This window comes from Pygocentrus nattereri, chromosome 26 (genome assembly GCF_015220715.1).
Source record: "Pygocentrus nattereri isolate fPygNat1 chromosome 26, fPygNat1.pri, whole genome shotgun sequence".
In the NCBI taxonomy this organism is placed as follows: Eukaryota; Metazoa; Chordata; class Actinopteri; order Characiformes; family Serrasalmidae; genus Pygocentrus; species Pygocentrus nattereri.
In genome coordinates this window covers 18,393,627-18,413,327 of record NC_051236.1, presented here as the reverse complement: position 1 = coordinate 18,413,327, position 19,701 = coordinate 18,393,627, and the positions used below count along the sequence as shown (strand labels likewise).

Below are 19,701 nucleotides of genomic sequence, written 5' to 3'. Positions count from 1 at the left end.
ATATTAAGAATTGGATGACCCAGAGCTTTCTTAAGCTGAAAGATAGTAAAACGGGTTATTTTATTTGGTCCCCCCACAGTAACCAAGAGCTTGAAAAAAAATCTGGGTTCTTTAACCCCTTTTATAAAAACACAAGTTAAAAACCATGGGGTTGTTTTTGATGCTAATTAAAATTTGATAAGCAAATAATTGCAGTGGTCAAGGCTAGTTTCTTCCAGCTCAGGACAATCTCCAGGTTAAAATTATTTCTGAATGCTTCAGATTTGCAAAACGTCATTCATGCCTTTGTGACATCTAGATTGGATTACTGTAATGCACTATATTTTGGAATTAATGGAGCATCTCTGGCTTGTTTACAACTAGTTCAAAATGCTGCAGCCAGAATGTTAACTGGTGCAAAGAGAGCAGGTTACTCCAATTTTAGCATCCTTACACTGGCTCCCAGTGCATTACAGAACCCAATATAAAATGGCATTGATGGTTTTGAAGCTTTGAATGGTCAGGCACCTGACCTGTTGAGGACATGCTTTGTATATATTTGCCCTCAAGATCTTTAAGGTCTGCCTCTCAATCACTTTTAACTGTTCCTCTGTCTCATCTTAAACAAAAAGGGGATCATGCTTTTGTTGTCGCTGCACCAAGACTTTGGAATGGCCTTCCAAGTGACATCAGGCATGCATCATCTGTGATTGTTTTTAAAACAAAGCTTAAAACACATTTTTATGGATTAGCATTCTACAGTCATTGATCTGTGGACTGAGGTCTGTACCCTCTTGTGTGAATGTGTGGTAGTGGTGTTCAGAAGGTAGGAATCCTTGTTTTTGTTTTATTGTGAAGTACTTTAGTTTTAAATGTGCTATATAAATAAAATGTACTTACTTGCTTCTTTAAAGTCTCTAACTTGAAGCAGGTCTTTTATTATTGTAGTGTTAACCTGTTAGTTGGTTCAATTTCTGTTGACTTGCTCAGCCTACTCTAGTGAGGGCAGAATTCAGCCAGTTATAAGGAGACTATGAAGTGTAACCCAGTTAAAGCGAGGCTGTTTGGAGCAAACAAACCTTGCAGGTGTCCTCTAGTGCTTTACAGTCATATTTTTGATATAGCAAAAGAAATGGGTAGGAGCCAGGCCCCCCTTAGAGTGGCTCTAATGTAACCTTGAATGGGCCCAAATCACAAACATTGTTAGGTGTGTGACCACATTAATGACGAGGCATGCTTACAGTGTTATCACAAACTATGGTCAGATTGTTATCGACAACATGGTCACGAAATGCAACGCCAAAAGTGATTTTGACCTTGATTGCCTTGAATGAAAAGTGCTATTCCAACATTGACCATTTTAGCTCCTAGTTAGCGTATAGTACACTTAATAAATATTTCACATTTAATTTGACAATCACAAATGGACACATTAATAAAACATTCCACATTTAATTGCTTTTTTAGTCAGCAAGCAATTCACCTACTTATATTTACACTTAATACTGCCAGTGCGTTTATAGAGTCCATTCATATCCTGGGTTTTTGCAAAGTTCCTTAGTATGAATCTACTCAAAATGTCTTGAGCTGAATGAATTTACTGCGCAGTGTGCAATGGCTCTGGTGAGTTGTTATTTAATGCAGTGCATTGTACAGTATATGTTCATCCTGTACATGGTATGGCATGGTAACTCTCAGATGTGGCTGATCCTCCATGGTGAGCTGGATGGTCTCATAAGCATTAGAGTTTCCTGACCAACATCTCCTAGCCACCTGCAGAAACAATCGTCAGTGCAAAGAGTGTGGCAAAATCGACTTTTGTTTTAATGGACCACCACAAAATTGAAGTGTAAAAAAGAACAAAAAATAAAAACTGCAGTGACACTGACGTAATGGTGGTGTGGTAGTCTTCCTGACCATTGAAAAACAGGGTGAAAGAGGGCTAACAAAGTATACAGACAGACAGATATACTACAGTCTGTAATTGTAGAACTACAAAGTGCTCCTATATGGTAAGTGGAGCTGATAAAATCTATAATGAGTGTAGAAACAAGGAAGCAGTTTAACTTTAACAAAGTGGCCAGTCAGTGTATGTTAAAGAAGGTTAATATGTGACAGTGGAGTACTACTGTACGTGGACTACTGTGTCTATTTTACCAAGCACTCATTCACTTACCCCATTAGATACATCCCAGTTCAGCATTGTTCTGGCTCGCTTTCCAGCCTCCTCAGAGCCATCCAGAACCAATCCAAAACCTCCATTAATCACCTCCCCCCTGAATTAAAAGTAATCAACACATGATCACTGTCAATAAGAAATAACAAAGCCAGTTATCAAGTAATCACTACAGACCTGATCACCCTAAATACTCCAGTTAGATCACCAGGCGATACACTATATGTGCAAATGTATCCAGACACCACTATCATTAGTAAATTATACTTTAAGATGCACCAAATGCTGAAACAGGTGTTCAACTACACACTCACTGCTTGTACAGAATCTATAGGAAAGCATTGCTAATAAAATGGAACACTATAAAGCTGTGGCACATGGGCTTATGTTCAGCATGTCCAATGTGGAGGGGTATAAAGCCCCCTCAAAGCATTAATCTACCAACATCAGTTCCTGACCTCACTAATGCTCTTGTGGCTGAATCAAGTGCTCACAGTTATTTCCAACATCTAGAGTAAAGCCTTCCCAGAAGAATAGAAGCTGTTGCTGCAGTAAAGAAGGACAAGCTCCCTATTAATAACATTAACCAACAGATGTCTATAAACTTTTTATAGCATAAAACATAAAGTATATCTCCAAAAAATAATATAGACAATAAGTACTCCTATAATGTAGCAGTGAAAATTGCTTTACCATCCAACACCACCTCCATTATGCAAAGAAACCCATGTGGCACCACGGAATGCATCACCAATAACATTCTGCACAGCCATATCTAAAATGCAAAGAGAGAAAAATATTTAGATAAATAAATAAGTTTAGATGAGATGCGAGTGGGTTTCAGTGTGTGTACCTGCACAGAAGGCAGACCCGTCATAAATGTTGGATGTCTCTCTGAAGGGGCTGTCTGTGCCACTGACATCATGATGATCTCTGCTGATCACTACAGGGGCCTAGAAACAGAGAGAAAAGAACCTTGATTGCCACATCTATATCCACCATATAGTATTAATGCTCTGAGTGTGTGTGTATATTGAGTTTTACTGTGACTCTGCCATCGGCGACAGCTTTGTTTATAGCCAAGGCAATGGATACTCTTCCCCTCTGATCTGAGTAGAGAATACGGGCCTGAGAGCCCACCACCTACACGCAGAAACATATCATCACTATCATCCAAAATGGGTGTTGAGAGAATGAATATTTAAAAATACAGTTAAAGTACATTAAAAAAATACTGTAAAAGTACAGATCCACTGTGTCATATCTATAAATGTTATATTCTCATACTAAAAAATACTAAACACAAATAATAGTCCCAAAATCCAATGATAATAATAACATTTCTAAATGTACCACTATTGTATAGTATCAGTATTTAATTGCATATTACTCATACAATGTCATAAGGAAAGGTACACATGACTTATGGTGCTGAATATGAAGCTGTATCATTTACTACTGAACCAAATCATTCTCTGTGTACAGTGCACTGGATAGTGGACATAAAGTTGACTGTACCATGTTGTGCTTCCCAGCCTCACGGATCCAGCGGATGTTGTCACTGTATTGCTGTCGTACCCTCTCGGTTACAGAGGCACTGATCTCTTCAAGCACAGAGGTGGCGATGTCATCAGTCTCAGCCAGATCAGAAGGGTTCCCTGAGGTGCACACCCACCGGAACGGTCCAAACCCCAGAGAGAAGATGTCACTACACACAAAGGGCAAAAGTCAAAAAAGACTACTGGAGTGAGAATAGCCCTGTCCCAGTTGGTACATTTGCACTCTTGCAATCCTTAATTGTATGTGCATGCAAGGGCATGAGACTGTAGAACTTGAAATCTGGACTTTGAATTCAGATTCTGGTTCTGGATCAGAGAGGAGGGGTTTGCTTACAGTTGCCTGACCAACATAGCAGAGAAGAAGGTATTAAGATGATCATTAAAAAGCATTTGTTTATTAATTAACATTGTCATAAAGCTGCATTCTGCTTGTAATCTAAGAGGACTTGGAGGACTGCAAGGCTCGTGGCACTATATGGGACAGGCCTGATAAGTGAGATGTATGTGTGTGTGTATGTGTGTGTGCTTTGAAACACATTAAGTTTTGGCTAGTGGGATAAGCTGAACATGAATTCTGTGCTGAGTGCATGTGGGAACTGTGTGAAAATGAGTGTGTGCTGACAAACCCCATTATATGCTGGACATATGAGGGATATTTAAACTCTGTAGCTCCTCCTCCGCTCTTCTGCACCTCAGCACCTGGGAGAGACAGCAGGATCAATGGGAATCAAAAGTTTGAATTGTTGACTTCTTAGCTTAACTTTTGTATTATATAAGCTATGCATACACTTAAACCCTACCTAATTTATCCCTAACCTTAAACTCCACAAGAAACCAAGATGAACTGTTGTCTTTGTCACTTTTTCAATTAAAAGCTGTGTGTTTTGTACATGAACGTGTTGTAGGCATCAAATTCAAAATGAGTGAATATTTGCAAAAAACAATAAAGTTTATCCGTTTGAACATTAAATATCTTGTCTTTATAGTGTATTCAATTGAATATAGGTTGAAAAGGCTTTGCAGATCATCATATTCTGTTTTTATGTTTTACACAACGTCTCAACTTCATTGGAATTGGGGTTGTAAAAGAAAAAAGTCAAACAGCTTCCAGAACAGCTTTGTGGAAATAATACTTGCCTGCTCTTTTAGCCTCCAAAAGGAAGGCATTGCCATAATCCCAGAAGTACATTCCTTCCTCAGACAGCTTATTAATGGCTGCTATGTGCCTACGAAGGCTGCAGACAGACACAGTGGGGTTTTCAATTAGGCACTCTGGTTATTTTGGCTGAGTTTACTGCAGATACAGTAAATGATTTTTAGTTTAATAAATATGACATAAGAATGTTTATTAATCATATGGTTTGTGGAGGCCCTATATGGCTGTTTTCTCTGTGTCACTGCAATTTCCAACGTGTACCTTTCATGTACAACAGTTCTGAACCGCTGAGGGTCAGAGTTCATGAGCTGGTTGGCTTGTTCAAAGCTGAGCTGGACTGGGTAATATCCACCACTAAACGGGTTGTGCAGTGACGTCTGATCAGAACCCAAATCCACCAGTAAATCTCCTGTCCGCTCATACTCTTCCCACAAACGCTCCCTGAAACACAAAACACGTGTAGATCGAGAGTTGTGAAGTTTATGTTGATTTTTGTAGTTGACTTTTGGCTTTATAAAGAAATATGAAAGGTTTGTTTAAAAGTCTATCAACATAATAGCAGTAGTGAAATGATTTTGAAGTATATTATTGTTTTTAAACATTTTCAGTATATTTTCACAACACCATGAGAATACCTAAAACCAGGATCATTGATAAGACATTTTTTAAGACATACAGTCCCACTAATACAAAGGTGCATAAATGGTAATAGACATTTAGAGGAGCACAACCCTCTTAGACTCACAAGGATAAATGCTGAACACACAACACTCATGAGTTTATAAACTGACACTCACCACAAGTCCACAATGTTGCCATGGTAACCTAAACTCAGGGCCATCTTTGACCTTTTGGCCTGCCTGCAAAAGACAAATAACATTTTTTCTACTCATATTTACCTATTGTACGTGTCTTTTGTCTTTTCTTTATTTGGCCAATTACTCTCTGAATTATATGGATATATATTTTTTCTTGCTTTGTTAAAATGTTTATCCCATTGGGAATGACCTTGCTCACCAGATCAAAGTTATAATTTGAATAAGCCATTATTATAGATAGCAGAACTCCCAAATCACATGATCAGAGTAAATGGTATTAGATGGTTTATTACCATTCTAAAGACTGGAATCACTTATCATATTACTGATTGTTATTTCACCTTAATTTACTGTAATTATCCATTCATGTATGAACAGTCCTTTTTCGTAGATGTAAAATTAACCTCTTAAAGTCTCAGGTTTATTATATACTAAGGCTTATTATTCAGTAACTACAGGGACCTCTAAAAATGGTTGAGCTATTCTTAGATTATGGAAGTGTGAAATGAAACATTGGCCCTGGCCATATTAAGAGTTAGCTGACTTGAAATCCCACTTCTCAGATGTGAGGCATTCAGGATGTACATTTTATTGTAGCTTTGTTGTAGACGTTATACACCTTTCATCTACAACTAGATAAAACACATTACCACATAAATCACCTACAACTCTGCTCAGTATTCTAGTCATTGTTTTATTTTGATCATCATATATAAACGTGTGTACATGTATATGCAACTAAGTATGACTTGTATTATTAAAAACAGTGATTCCAAACTTTTAAATGGCAATTTATTCATGAAAGAAGAAGCTGTCCAGTGGTAATGACTGGATATGTATGTTTACATAAAGCTTTGACTATACACGACACATAGCTCCTTGGTGAAGAGTTCCAGAGATGCAGCCTGCTATAGATGGTAGCTCTGTGTCTTTTGGGGATGTATGGTGTATGTGGTACCTGATGCGCTGCATGCAGTGGTCAAGGTCCTTAGTTATCTCCATCAGCCAGCCTTGCTCATGTCTCTTCTTCAGAGGAGCCTCATCAACCTTCAGGCAGAACACAGCTTCAATTAAGATTCATGAGAAAATATTGAGGAAATACTTTGTTCTTATTGTACTTATATGGAACTTTGGACAATGCTTTTTGATGGAGGAGGCTCCTGGAAGGCCAGTGTCCTTCATAGTTAGGTCATTTTCCTGCTCAAACACACTTGATTTCTGTTTGGCTGACCTCTGCGATGACCCCTACACAGCCAGCAATGACAGCAGCTTTGGCCTGTGCTCCACTCATGCCACCTAGTCCAGAGGTCACAAACACACGACCCCTCAGGTCACTTGTGCCAAGGTACCTCCGCCCTGCGTTCAGCACCGTCAGCTAAACACCCAGAGGAAGAAAAGAGAATAAGTCTCTATTTCTATTGCTTGTTCTATTATCAGCTCTAGATGAAAGGATCAGTATCATGAATCTGGACATTCACAAAGTCACAGTTAAACCATTTAATAATAATTATGAAGCAGTTTCTTGTTCAGCATCAACTGAAGTTGCCTGGTAACCACAGGAAGGACAAAAGAAGAGAAAGAAAGGAAGCAAGGAAGGAAGGAAGAAAAATAAAGGAAGAAATTAAGGTAGAAAGTAGAAAATAAAGAAAAAAGTCAGAAAAAGAAATAATAAGAAAGAGAAGAAAAGAAAAAGAAAGAACAAATAAAATGTCTGAGGAAAAAAGCTTAATAAATGGTGAAAGAATTGAAATCAGGTGCTTTAAATGCAAGAATGGAGGAATGAAAAAAGGGATGAACAAAGTTGGAATACAAACTGCCTCAATATTCCACCAGTATCAGTCTATGGGGAAATTTTAACCAACATAAAAAGTGTAAATGTTATGAAAATTTAAAATAAATAGCACAACTCTTGTTGAAATTATCTACAAAATGGTGCATGAACAACAAGGAGATGAAAAAGAATGATAGCAAATAATGCACTGAACTGAATAATAAATAATTTACTGAACATTCATGTATTTTATCATATCATATTTTTACCATTGAATATACCATTGAAAAAATAAACCACCTGAGGCCATGCATTACAGTGATTTTACCCTGTCTAAGAAGGTTTTAGGCACTTATTTCAGGACTGGCCTCTTGTCACTTACAGCTTCTTCAGTTGTTGTGTCTATCGCAGAGCACTCCAAATAAATAAATTACAAATACCCTAAATCAAATTAAGATTTGAGACAACAATCCCTCTGATGAGGTCTATTATGTGGCATGTTAAATACCAAAGTTCCATGAACAATCCCCTGAGGGCCAATGTAGCAGTAACTTCCTGCAGTCATCTGCCCGTACCTGAACACACACAAGAATCAAAGAGATTAATAAAGACAATAAAAACATGTACACAAACAGACCTACATGACTGTAAACATGTAACTCTATCACATTTACATTTAACTTTATGGTCAATAAGGTAGAAAACCTTAAAAAACAAACTCACATGGTGATTCCCAGAGCAAACATTTTCTCATAGCTCTCCCTGGAGGAATAGTTTGGAATGACCTGGAAAGAAAGAGAATACTGAGAATACTGCATTGCACTGAGTCTGAGGGATACGCGCAAATGCACTCAACATCAGGCAAGATAAAATATGCACAGATTCACTGAACTGAGTGATCGGGGTTGGCAGTGTGTGTTTGTGTTACCATGCCGTTGGTGATGACGCAGCGTGGGGAGGAGGGCAGGCTGGGGAAGAGACCAAGAGGATGACCGCTGTACATCACCAGAGTCTGCTCTTCACTCATAGTGCTCAGGTAGTGTAACACCAGCCTGAACTAAACACACCAACATACAGACATTATACACCACTCTCTGTCTCTCTCTTTCTCTCTCTCTCTCTCTAACTCTGCCGCTCTCTTTTTCTCTCTCTTTAACTCTCTGTCTAACTCTGCCTCTCTCTCTCTAACTCTGTCTCTCTCTTTTTCTTTCTCTTTAACTCTCTGTCTCTCTATGCCTCTCTCTCTCTCTCTCTCTCTCTCTCTCTCTCTCTCTCTCTCTCACTTTCCAACCACATTACCACATATTTTTTGTCATTTTATATACAATAGTAGCAGACCCACCGTAGATTTAAATATTGCAAACTATTTGCCAAAAGGTATTTTTAGATATTTTATTAAACATTTCAAGATTTGTCTTTGATTCTTGATGCTATAGAGTTTTCTCAGTCATTTTAGAATCTTCTATGGCTCTGTTCATCATTATGGACACCTTTAAATTTTTTTGTTTTTGATTTGTATTAACAGCCTCTTGGTGTCTTATTAATTATATGAAAGCTGTGGATCAACAACTGTTTGTTGTGATTCCACAGCTGAACAACTATTTATGATTGTGGAAAACAGTTGAAAAAAGTACACAAACACACACACACCCACACACACCCACACACACATTAACATATATATATATATATATATATATATATATATATATATATATATATATATTACCTGGGCCCAGTTACTGAACACTTGTCCATTCCCTCCATAGGTGACGAGTTCCTGTGGAAACTGAGCAGTGAGAGATATGAGTAAATGATTTAGATGGAGCCCAACTACAGGATTTTCCCCAAGAAAAATATTATAAAGATCAGTGTCAAATAACATTAGTGTTTGTGTGACTGTCAGTGCAGGTAACACTGAGAGAGGTGCACATGTGTGTGCTTGTGCACACCTGAGCTACAGCAGGATCCAGATTGTTCATGATCATGTGCATGATGGCTGCAGCATGACGTATCTGACAGGGGTACTCATCAATAGGATAGGCCCTGCAACAAACACACATACGGTAGGTGTGAGGACCAGTTTTAGACCATTATGCCTAACATACAGCTACATCAATATTTAAATCTTTTTACATTGTGAAATATCTCATCAAAAGATTCACACAAACGTATCAGCGAAAACAATAATATGAAGAATATTATACCCCTAATATCCATGTCATAGATTCACAACCCTTTGAGGTACACAGTACACCAATAAAGATACAATATATGTCCAAATGAATCCAGACACCCCTCTAATTAATGAATTCAGCACAGGCAGCTTATAATCTCCATGGAAAAATATTAATAGAACAGGATACTCTGGAACACACAAGCTTCATCATGCCTAATGCCAAGCACTGGCTCCATCTAATACCTTTGAGATGAGCTGAGGTACTGTTTGTGATCCAGAACTAATCATCCAACATCAGTTCCTGACCTCACTTATGCTCTTGTGGCTGAATTGCAATCAAATCCTCACAGCAATCTTCCCTCATTTAGTATAAAGCATTCTCAGAAGAGTAGAAGCTGTAACTGCAGCAAAAAAGTACAACCTTACTACTAAAACCCTTGATTTCAGGAAGGAACACTGGATGAGCAGGTGTCTACAAACGCTTGGACATGGATACTGAATTCTAAAAGATATTCTAAAGTGTTCATGACATACCGATTAGTCTGTGTATATATACCTCATACGTATTGAAGGGCAGAAACGATACATGTAGATGTGTCCGTACTGCCTGAGCTCCTGGGCAAACTCTGGAGCCAGAGTGGAGTGCAGAGCCGGAGGAAAATATCTCAGAGCGTTCCTCAGTGACAGCTGATGGAGACGGCACAGACCAGGGTTAGGCTTCAGTTTTCTGAACCATCATGACATGTTACATAACCTGCCATCCATTATGCTTTGTTCTCTGTTTGTTATTTGTCATCTTCCTCTCTCTCTCTCTTTCATGCACACACACACACCCCTTCTTTCTTCATCTGTTTACTCCATCTCTTATCTTTTCTAATTATTGACAGGCCTTTAAACATTGTAGAAAAGCTCCAGAGAATTCTATATGTTTTCAAGTGGGGTCTGTTAGGTGACCCGCAAGTCCTCTGAAAGATTTCAACACCTAACCTTTGGACTCCAAGCTCACTGCACAACTGCAAATGAAATGGCAGAGATGAGTGAGTCCAACACCGCTGACCTACAGTATCTAAAGTACTTGTTCACTACGGAAAATAATTAGAGTAATGATGAAGGGTGTTCAATAAAGAACCAAAGAGGCTAGGCCTTGCACGTTGCTTGTTTTTTGAGGACACCTACCTTTTTAAAATTGTTTTTTGTACAGGAGCAAGTTATTTTTGTATGTCCACAAAAATGCTTTAAGTAGAAAGTCACAAATTTTGTACTTTCTTTTGCAAAAACTGCTCAAAGAACCATACATTTTTTCCTCTTGTGATTTCCCTGCTTCTCAGCAATCAAACTTTTCTGATGCCTAAATCAGCTTTGGGCCAAATAAGTTTAAATATGTGCTTTTAACAATAGTTTAGAAAAGGAAATTGTCAAATCATTGCCAGTATTTATTCTTACTTAATTTGAATTTCTGAAGTAGTAGTGTGTTCCTAAACTTTTGATTGCTAGTGGAAATGCACACTATACTAAAGACATTTTCAGAGTGTCTATTTGCAGAAAAATGTACTTTTGCATGACTGGTGTCCATTTATAGTGAATAATGAAGTACTAAAAGTTAAAAGCTTAAAGCTTCATTATTAGTGAAATGTTTGTTGATGTAACAACTCACCCGCTCCTCCTCTGCAGTGAGGTTTGGGGTACGGACGGGTGCATGAGGCACATTGGGGTCTCTGCCACGGTTTGGTGGAAGAGGGTTCAGAGGTAAGCCCCCACAAAGTTCCTTCAGAGTTGTCATCACTCCAACTAGTAGAACCAGAAAGGATGATAGGAATGGCTTGAAAGAAGTGTGAAAGAAAGAAAGATGTAGAGAAAATCTGGATCTGTGAGAAGATTTGTGTGTCGTCTTGCCTTAGTCCACTCACAGACAGAAAAGGCTAAGCCACTGTCCTGCAGATCCTGTCCTACACTCCCCTTCACTCCATAGGCCAGCTAAAGTCGTTCCTCTCCAGCTTTATCCAGTCAGAAACTGAGGATCTGTTACTCAGGTAATCATTGATTGAAGTGAGCATGATGTGGCAAGCACACAGAACCACAGACCCCTTGTTAACATACATCATGAATTTTTAGTCAGTGACCCAGATACAAACATCACTGCTCATCAGCACAGCCCTAAAATTATGTTTGACGTTTTTGAACAGCACATGTAGTGGTTTGTTTTAGTGGACCGTGAGACTTTTGATTAGATTTATCTATGGCATGCAATATATGTCTATCCTGGAGTGCTGTTAGAAAAATTAATGTAAATAAACTGTACATTAAAAAAAATCAAAAACTTTAGAGTAGCACTAAATCAGTTTAATGCAAAAGCATCATTCAATAAGCCCAATCTTGCTTGAGTAAAGCATGTTGATGTAAGTGCATATATGACCCCAGTGGGCTGGCTCAGTTTTACTTTAGGCAGGGTGTTTTTTGGGGGTGAAATGATCAGGATTGGTGGCCAAAGGAAAGTTAACCCTTTCAGGTGGGGTGTTGATTAGACTTTTCCTCCTGCAGGTTGAAATGAGGATAGAAATGCAGGGACCGTGTCATGAATTGACTTCAATGGAAATATGTGAACGCAATGTTAAAACCTTCTAAATGGATCACTCATTATCCCACCCACACCGGCCAGGCAGTTCTGTAATAGCAGCTCATTTGGTAACCCAAGACTTGATAGAGGGCAGATCATCCACTTATTAACAATCCTTCAACGCAGACTGAGTTGAACGGTCACAGTTGGCTGTTAAAATTCTCCCCAACCTCTGCACTACCACTCCTCTGTATGCTACTCATGTCACTTCTTGATATAGTCAAATAAACAGAAATTCAAATAATATAGTTTAAATCATTTTCATCCATCCATTCATTTTCTAAGCTGCTTCTCCGTCAGGGTCGCGGGGGGATGCTGGAGCCTATCCCAGCAGTCTTCGGGCGGAAGGCAGGATACACCCTGGACAGGTCGCCAGTCCATCGCAGGGCAGACAGACAGACAGACACAGACAGTCACTCACACTCACACCTAGGGGCAATTTAGCATCTCCAATTGGCCTGACTGCATGTCTTTGGACTGTGGGAGGTAACCGGAGAACCCGGAGGAAACCCACGCAGACACGGGGAGAACATGCAAACTCCACACAGAGAGGACCCTGGTCGACCAGCCGGGGATAATTTTCATTGAACAGCAAATAAATAATTTCACATAGCCAGTGCTCCTTATGTCCATATTGTGGAATCCCACCATAAGCACCTGTCTCTCGTGATTTGTATTAGTTTATTCAGGAGTATCTGCCACTATATTGAGATTATGTTTCAACTGCACTATGCTTACCTAATTACCTACTGCCGAATAAATGAGCAAATTCACTGCATTTGAAAGGGAGAGTCAATCACTTGTTCATTCATGTTCCTGAACTTCTCTTTTACCAAAAAATTGTCCTTACAGAAACCCACTACCGACTAAGCTTTTCACAAAAGAGCCTTTATTGGGAATGAGCACTCTTTCCAGAAGATAGATGTTTGGAACAGCATTTCTTTTTATATATTCAAAAACAAGAAGTTATTTTACATGGTGGCACATCTCATGAAATGTCATATATACAGACACTAAGTCAACAAGACATCAAAAAGTTGTTTTCCTGTTGTAGAGAAGTAAAAAATTTGTTAATGTTACAAGAAGATCCAGGCTATTTCAGTCAGGCAAAGAAGCACCCACCAAAGACAAAGCACCTTTTCACTCAATCATTTCTGCCTTATTTATGCAGACAAAAACGCTTCCGGCTTGGATAACCTATTCATTAAAAAAAGAAAAAGAAGGGGGACACTGGACCACACTATGTAGTGTGTTTTACCTTTCTTCCTACCAACTTGGTTGGACTGTTCTATAATGCAATCTTCTACAAGTGCATTTCCTTGGATGTGACAAATCTGTTTATACCACAACCAAATGTCCTTTACAAACCAGCAAACATCAACAAACCACGTGACCATACTGTTGGAGGGACTTTATAGAAAGCCGCCAGGGACAGAACACCTTTCAGAATGATTCTGAAGTGCCGGCGAGACTGTGGATTAGACATGGAAAACTGAGCCACTGTGTGAAGGTAAGACACATACAATGAAGAACTGATGCACTTTAATATTTAGTCTTTCCTCAACACTGCCATCAGTATATGGAATTTGTAAAGCCAACAAACTGTGGAAGAATCTTAAGATTCTTAAGGGTTTTGTGAAATACTTTGGAGAAACGAGGTGGGGCGGTTCAAAAACACAGGCTCACCCAGCAACCTTTCCAGCTCACAGAATCTAGCTTTACAGACTAACCACTGAATATTTCAGAAATATTTTTCTTCCTGTCCAAAGAAAACATTTCAAGGTCAAACTGGCCAACAGCAGGGAGTTCTCTCAAGACAGCACTGTTGACAACTGACCACTTCAACTCAAATTGTACAAAAAAAAAAAAAAAAAAATAATAATAACACTCATAAAAATAATGAAAGTGTTTGATAAGGTGTCTGTCAGCATATGCATGTGTCCATGTGAAGAAATTTTAGAAGAGTAGGGCTCCCATGCTTCCAACTTCGCTCTGTTCCTTAACAAAGATCTCAAAGTACTGATAGATGATGGTAACAGCCAATAAAATTCCTGTTCCTGAGCCAATGGCTCCCAGGAAATCAGCCATGACCGACAGACCACCAATGCACAGCCCACCAAAGGCAGCTGCTGTGGGGATGTACCTGCACACACACAAGGGTACCAAAACGAAATTTAAGAGGGTTTAACAGAAGGATTTCAATTTATAAACAACAGGTATGTGCTTGAATGAGCACAGAGACAAACCTGTTGAGCTCGTGTACCATAGATGTTTCTCTGTGTCCCCTCATCACCATCTGCTGTTCCTTGAGTTGTTTGGCCACCTAAAAAAAAACCAAAAAAAAAAAAACAAACTTATTCCATATAAACATCCTTCCTCCAACATTAAAGGTGCCAACTACATCTCTGCACTGTTCTAAATATATCAGAATTCAGGACAAGGTCTGCTGATGCACTTCACAATCATAGTGATTACTCAATGCACTTGCAGATGACACATACATCTTTGGCAGATGATCCAGACACTTCAATCCATGTCTTGGAGAAGAAGGCACAGGATCCCAGCATGAATACAATGTAGATGAGGGCATGGACTGGATCCTCCAGGACTGAGCCAAAAGATTCCGGAGGAGAGAGGTAGTAACACAGGCCACCTACAGGATAGGCACGAGCCGGACCACCAGATGATGTATCCTGCAAATAACAGAAAAATAAGAATAATTTTTTCCTCCAAATACAACAGTTGGTCTAAGATTATAGTTAATTTGTATCCATAAAAGGCATGGTAAAGTATCTAGCGGAAAAAAATAATAATAATAAAAAAGAAAAAAAAAAAAAAGAAAAGAAACTCATTTTGGACTGTGACTTCCCAGACATAAATGTATTATCCGGTCAGGTAGATTATAGCACACATACAACAACATACAGCGCATTTTTAAATACATGCTAGTTGCGTTGCACAACTACAGGCAATTTTCATCAAAGTTTTACTCATATTTGAATTTCCTCTTTGAAAAGACATTATACACAAGTCACTCTTTTTCTCAAAAATGACTGATCACTTCTAGCAACATGGATTATAACCAGCTATATCCACATATTCTCATTTTCATTTATAAATACTAGAAAACATACGTGTGCAATATCTGACCAGTTTATGTCCATATAGGCTACTTACAGACCAGGTTCCCAACAGGTTGACCAGAAAGTTGCCAGAGAAGCGAGTGGAGAGCATCTGAGAGATGACGTAGAGGTTGGATACCAGCGCAGACTGCAGGATGATGGGGATATTGGATGTGTAGAAGAGTTTGATGGGGTAGGTGTTGTATTGGCCACGGTAACGTGCAGACTTGATCGGTAAATCAACTCTGAATCCCTGAGATTGAAAATGAAACAAGGAAATGAGATATATATATATATATATATATTCACCTTGAAGTGTAACATATAATCTATTTATTTTTATTTAGCATGTCTCATTATGTCTTACTGCTTTGGTCACTATAACTCATCACTGACCTGGAAGTATATAACCACAGCAAAGACAAAGACTGTAGCGATGAGGTTCATGAGGTTTGGCAGGTTTTGCCTGTAGAAAGCCTCTCTCAGAGCTCGCACTTTATCAGTTCGCGTGGCCAGCAAGTGGAACAGTGCAATAATGGCTCCCTCAAATTCAGTACCTTGGCACAGAAAAACACAAAAATTCAAGTGAGTATTCAAATGTGTTCCATTTCTCAAATCATGCACAAGACTATAACACACTAAACGCATCAAGAAGGTACTTCACCTAGTATATCCCACTCTTGGTGATAAAAAAATAAATTTATAAAACCTATATGTATCTGCTCACTTGTGGTCTTAATTAGTTTTTGTGGACTTTAATTAGTGAAATTAGTGGATACTTTACCAAAAGGTGTAAACTCTGGGTATAGGCCTTTTATGGTTACATACAACCCATTTTGTTTTGGTCAACACTGAGGTGGAAATGCCATGGCATTTTAAATGTGTACCTCTGCCTGTGTTGACTGTTGTCGGGCTGAAAGCTTTCCATACAATGGTCTCGCAGATGTTGGTGGCGATGAAGAGAGAGATGCCTGAGCCTAAGCCATAGCCCTTTTGGAGAAGCTCATCCAGCAGCAGCACTATTAAACCAGCCACAAACAACTACAAAAGAGAAATACAGCCTGAGTCGCATTCTGTTTATCCAAATTCCTTATACTGTCAGTCAATTTAATAGTTTAACAGAATTCTAGATGTATAAGATATATGTAAAATGACAGGAGTAAAGGCATCTGATACTAACAGCATGTCACTCTTCATAACTAAGATGCATGTTTGTTAACTCACCTGAATGATGATGAGGAGACAGATTCCAGCACCCATCTCTGAGGGGTCTCCATACATGCCTGTCATCACATACACGATAGCCTGGCCAATGGTGATGATCATTCCAAACACTACAAACAAAGGACCAGATACCTGATTAGCATTTTCCTCAGTCTATATAGCCATATCCCATTTCAAATGCAGCCAGTCTACATGGAATAAGATGGAACACTAAGCAAGAAAAAGACACAAAGATTCAAAATATAAAATTAAATTGTGGGTTTATTCACCAAACTTTAAGAGTAATGTCAGAAAATGTATGAGACATCTCTTCCTGTCCATAATATTTACATGCAACACAAAAATTACACAAAACACACTTACATTTCTGAGCTCCATTGAACAGTGCTCTGTCTTTAGGTGTATCTCCAACCTCAATTATTTTAGCTCCAGCCAGCAGCTGCATGATGAGGCCAGAGGTCACGATAGGGGAGATACCCAACTCCATCAGTGTACCTGTAGCAGGTAAACTATTAGACTACAACAACTGCAGTCAAACTTTAAGCCCATCAAAGGGTCAGCCCCAAACACTGATGGAAAAGACCAGGCTAAACTTCTCATCTGCCATTAGTGTAAGGGGGCTGTAAGAAATATTAAACCAGTAACGGGCCTCTTGCTTCAAGTGGCTGATAACAAACGACAAACTCTATGTAAGCACACATTTTGCTTTGAAAAAGCTGTTTTGTTGCATATGCATTCTAAAAATCATTACAGAAAGTAGTTCTAATAAAATCTAATACATTACTGATGAAACCTTTTTTAAAATTTGTATGCAGAAGCTTTAAGTTCCAAGACTGAAAAATCTGCAAGTATTAGAAAAGATCTTATGGCAACACAATAAGAATGGTACACAATACACAAAGGATGGTAATGCAATAATGCTTATACATAAATAGATACTGACCCCTGTTAGAGGCCAGAATGACTCTCATCCAGTAGAATGGATCGGCTGAGTCTGAAGACATGATCCCAAAAAGAGGGATCTGAAAAAGAGTGAGAGACAATACTTGTTAGGTTCAGTTAGAACATGCAACTTCGAAGTACATAAAGTGTGACAGTTAAGCTTGACTATAATAATAATAATAATAATAATAATAATAATTCAATTATACCTGACAGCACACAAGAAAGATGAACAAAGTGATGGCTGTCCATAGCACCTTTTCCCTGAACTGGATCTGAGAGTACAATCACAGCACAAGAAACAGTTTTAAAAGACAATTTACCACACAGCCCTGGCTTATCAGAGACAAAAAGATAAAAGTACAGTAATATAAATACCTTTCTTTCTGGTTTCTGAATTTCAGGTAAAACCGCACAGAACGGCTTTATTACCTCCAAGAACTTAACTGAAAGCAGAGTAAACAAGGTTGTTAGAAACTACAAAAGGCAGTTGAGCTGATCAATGTATTGTGTTGATGATTGAATTTTTACAAATGGAGTTAATCAAACAGAAATTCACATGATCCTTTTATTACTTAAGGCAGGGGTCACCAAGCGGGAGCACGCCCCAAAAACTTCTATACTCTTTGAAGTCTGAGAATCACAACTGGAATCAGATGTACTACTGCCTGAACTGAATGAAAACCTGCAGCCACCTCAGCCTTCGAAGGATGACTGGTGACCCCTAACTTAAGGAGCTTCCTTGAACTCCTAAGTATAAACATGTCCCGTACGGCCCTTGTCCACATAAAATCAGAAAAAAAACATTTTCAGACAAGTTTCATTGTATATACTTGTGTGCTCGGTTTGGGCCAAAGTGGAACGGAAAACGGACTGATTTCATAAGGTGCTAAAGCCTCGTCATCAGAAGAGAAATTTAGCCAGTGTTCGCGAAGGTCCATAAACTGGCACAAAGCAAAATGAACAGTTAACTCATTTGATAGGGATCGCTTCAGTAATACGAACAACGAAAAATAATACCTAAACCCTGCCTTTTAATCGAATACAGTAATCAAATAAATGTGAGAGACCTAACGTTAACTACACAGGTTAGCTAGGTGGCTAGCTAGTTCTCCAGCTAGTTCCCAACCCACCTTCTGTTTAGCCTGGCTAAGCTAAACGCCCGACCTGGCTGTTTATGTTGCCTACTTTAGCTAACGTGGTATTGAATGGTCAGCAAGTTATGTCGTGCCAAACATTTGAATAGCTAACGTTATTAATCACGTTATTTACATTTTTCAAACAGCAAGGTTAACGTTAAGCTGTCCACGCTTACACTGAGCGAGCCAGTTAACGTTAGCTCGTATTACCAGTTAGCTAGCTAGCCAGCTAGCAAACTTTAAAAAGTGAAACTAAATAAGAAATTAAAAGGTTCAGTGCAAATTAGACGCATTATAACAAACCCCAACGTGGAAAAATAACTAGCGTTAACGTTATCGAGAAAAAGCAAACTTCTACTCTGATCAATTTACTTAAGCAGTCTTCACTAATAAGTAGCTAACGTTAGCTAACAGTCAATCAATGAATGTCAGTGCGTTATCACTGGTAAGCTAGCTGGCTTCTGTCGGATAAATCAGAAATACAGCCGTTCGCTATTGTGCATAAATAAGAAAGTTGGATAAAGAAACAGACGCTTTCACCAACAGCGTTACTCACTAGCCATGGTGGTCTTCCCCGTTCAAGTCGTTGAGAATCTGAGCTCCCCGTGTGGAGCCGCCGGCGCTGTATCACCGCCGCGTTGTGAGAGGAAGAGCTTTAGAGACACGTCAACACTACACGGGCTCGGCCACACGTCACTCGGCCGCTCGAGAACCCCCGACTCTTTCCGACAGGCTCGCTGAACTGGGGGTGGGAATCGGCTCACTTGGTTACGCTGAATCGGTTCAATGAGGATTCGTTTTGATGTAAAACGTGCTGGCGTGTTTTACTCGCGAAAAGCCAGTTTTAGAAAAGCCAGTTTTAGGCAGCGCTATGCGTGAAAACAGTGCGATAAAACGCTCAGGACTAGACAGAGGGCCCAGTCTACCGTTCCTCGCTCCCACCGTTAACTCAGCCAATTTTGCATTGTTTTAAACGTAACTCTATTGCTGAATAGTAATGATGTAATAAACCTATTAGTGTC

The 19,701-nt window shown here is 39.1% G+C and overlaps 2 protein-coding genes across 2 annotated transcripts; both read right to left on the bottom strand.

Annotated features, from left to right (window-relative positions):
- Positions 1-1,411: 1,411 nt before the first annotated feature.
- On the bottom strand, positions 1,412-11,567 carry uroc1 (urocanate hydratase 1). The gene is made up of 19 exons (XM_017719764.2): positions 11,293-11,567; positions 10,195-10,325; positions 9,412-9,505; positions 9,189-9,248; positions 8,388-8,516; positions 8,183-8,244; positions 7,968-8,034; positions 6,920-7,063; positions 6,647-6,735; positions 5,668-5,730; positions 5,132-5,311; positions 4,852-4,949; positions 4,341-4,413; positions 3,674-3,863; positions 3,200-3,298; positions 3,009-3,108; positions 2,849-2,930; positions 2,156-2,255; positions 1,412-1,752 (listed from the first exon to the last, which is right to left on the bottom strand). The coding sequence occupies exons 1-19, from the start codon at positions 11,416-11,418 to the stop codon at positions 1,615-1,617; spliced, it is 2,025 nt and encodes a 674-aa protein (XP_017575253.1). The 5' UTR covers positions 11,419-11,567; the 3' UTR covers positions 1,412-1,614.
- A 1,552-nt stretch (positions 11,568-13,119) lies between these two features.
- Positions 13,120-19,391, bottom strand: sec61a1 (SEC61 translocon subunit alpha 1). Its single transcript, XM_017719751.2, has 12 exons — positions 19,236-19,391; positions 17,919-17,986; positions 17,750-17,815; positions 17,542-17,620; positions 16,962-17,093; positions 16,599-16,708; positions 16,262-16,415; positions 15,771-15,931; positions 15,430-15,627; positions 14,754-14,945; positions 14,499-14,575; positions 13,120-14,395 (listed from the first exon to the last, which is right to left on the bottom strand). The coding sequence occupies exons 1-12, from the start codon at positions 19,240-19,242 to the stop codon at positions 14,209-14,211; spliced, it is 1,431 nt and encodes a 476-aa protein (XP_017575240.1). The 5' UTR covers positions 19,243-19,391; the 3' UTR covers positions 13,120-14,208.
- Between the last annotated feature and the right edge of the window lie 310 nt (positions 19,392-19,701).

What these genes read in the sequence shown, in the direction of transcription:
- uroc1 (XM_017719764.2), bottom strand. Translation starts at nt 11,418, where the DNA reads ATGACAACTCTGAAGGAACTTTGTGGGGGCTTACCTCTGAACCCTCTT. An exon ending in TGCCCTTCAATACGTATGAG is followed by an intron (nt 9,506 to 10,194) that starts GTATATATACAC and finishes TGTTTGTTGCAG; the next exon opens with GGCCTATCCTATTGATGAGT. An exon ending in GGCAACATTGTGGACTTGTG is followed by an intron (nt 5,312 to 5,667) that starts GTGAGTGTCAGT and finishes TTTGTGTTTCAG; the next exon opens with GGAGCGTTTGTGGGAAGAGT.
- sec61a1 (XM_017719751.2), bottom strand. An exon ending in TTCAGAAACCAGAAAGAAAG is followed by an intron (nt 17,816 to 17,918) that starts GTATTTATATTA and finishes TTGTACTCTCAG; the next exon opens with ATCCAGTTCAGGGAAAAGGT. An exon ending in GTCTCCTCATCATCATTCAG is followed by an intron (nt 16,416 to 16,598) that starts GTGAGTTAACAA and finishes TCTCTTTTGTAG; the next exon opens with TTGTTTGTGGCTGGTTTAAT.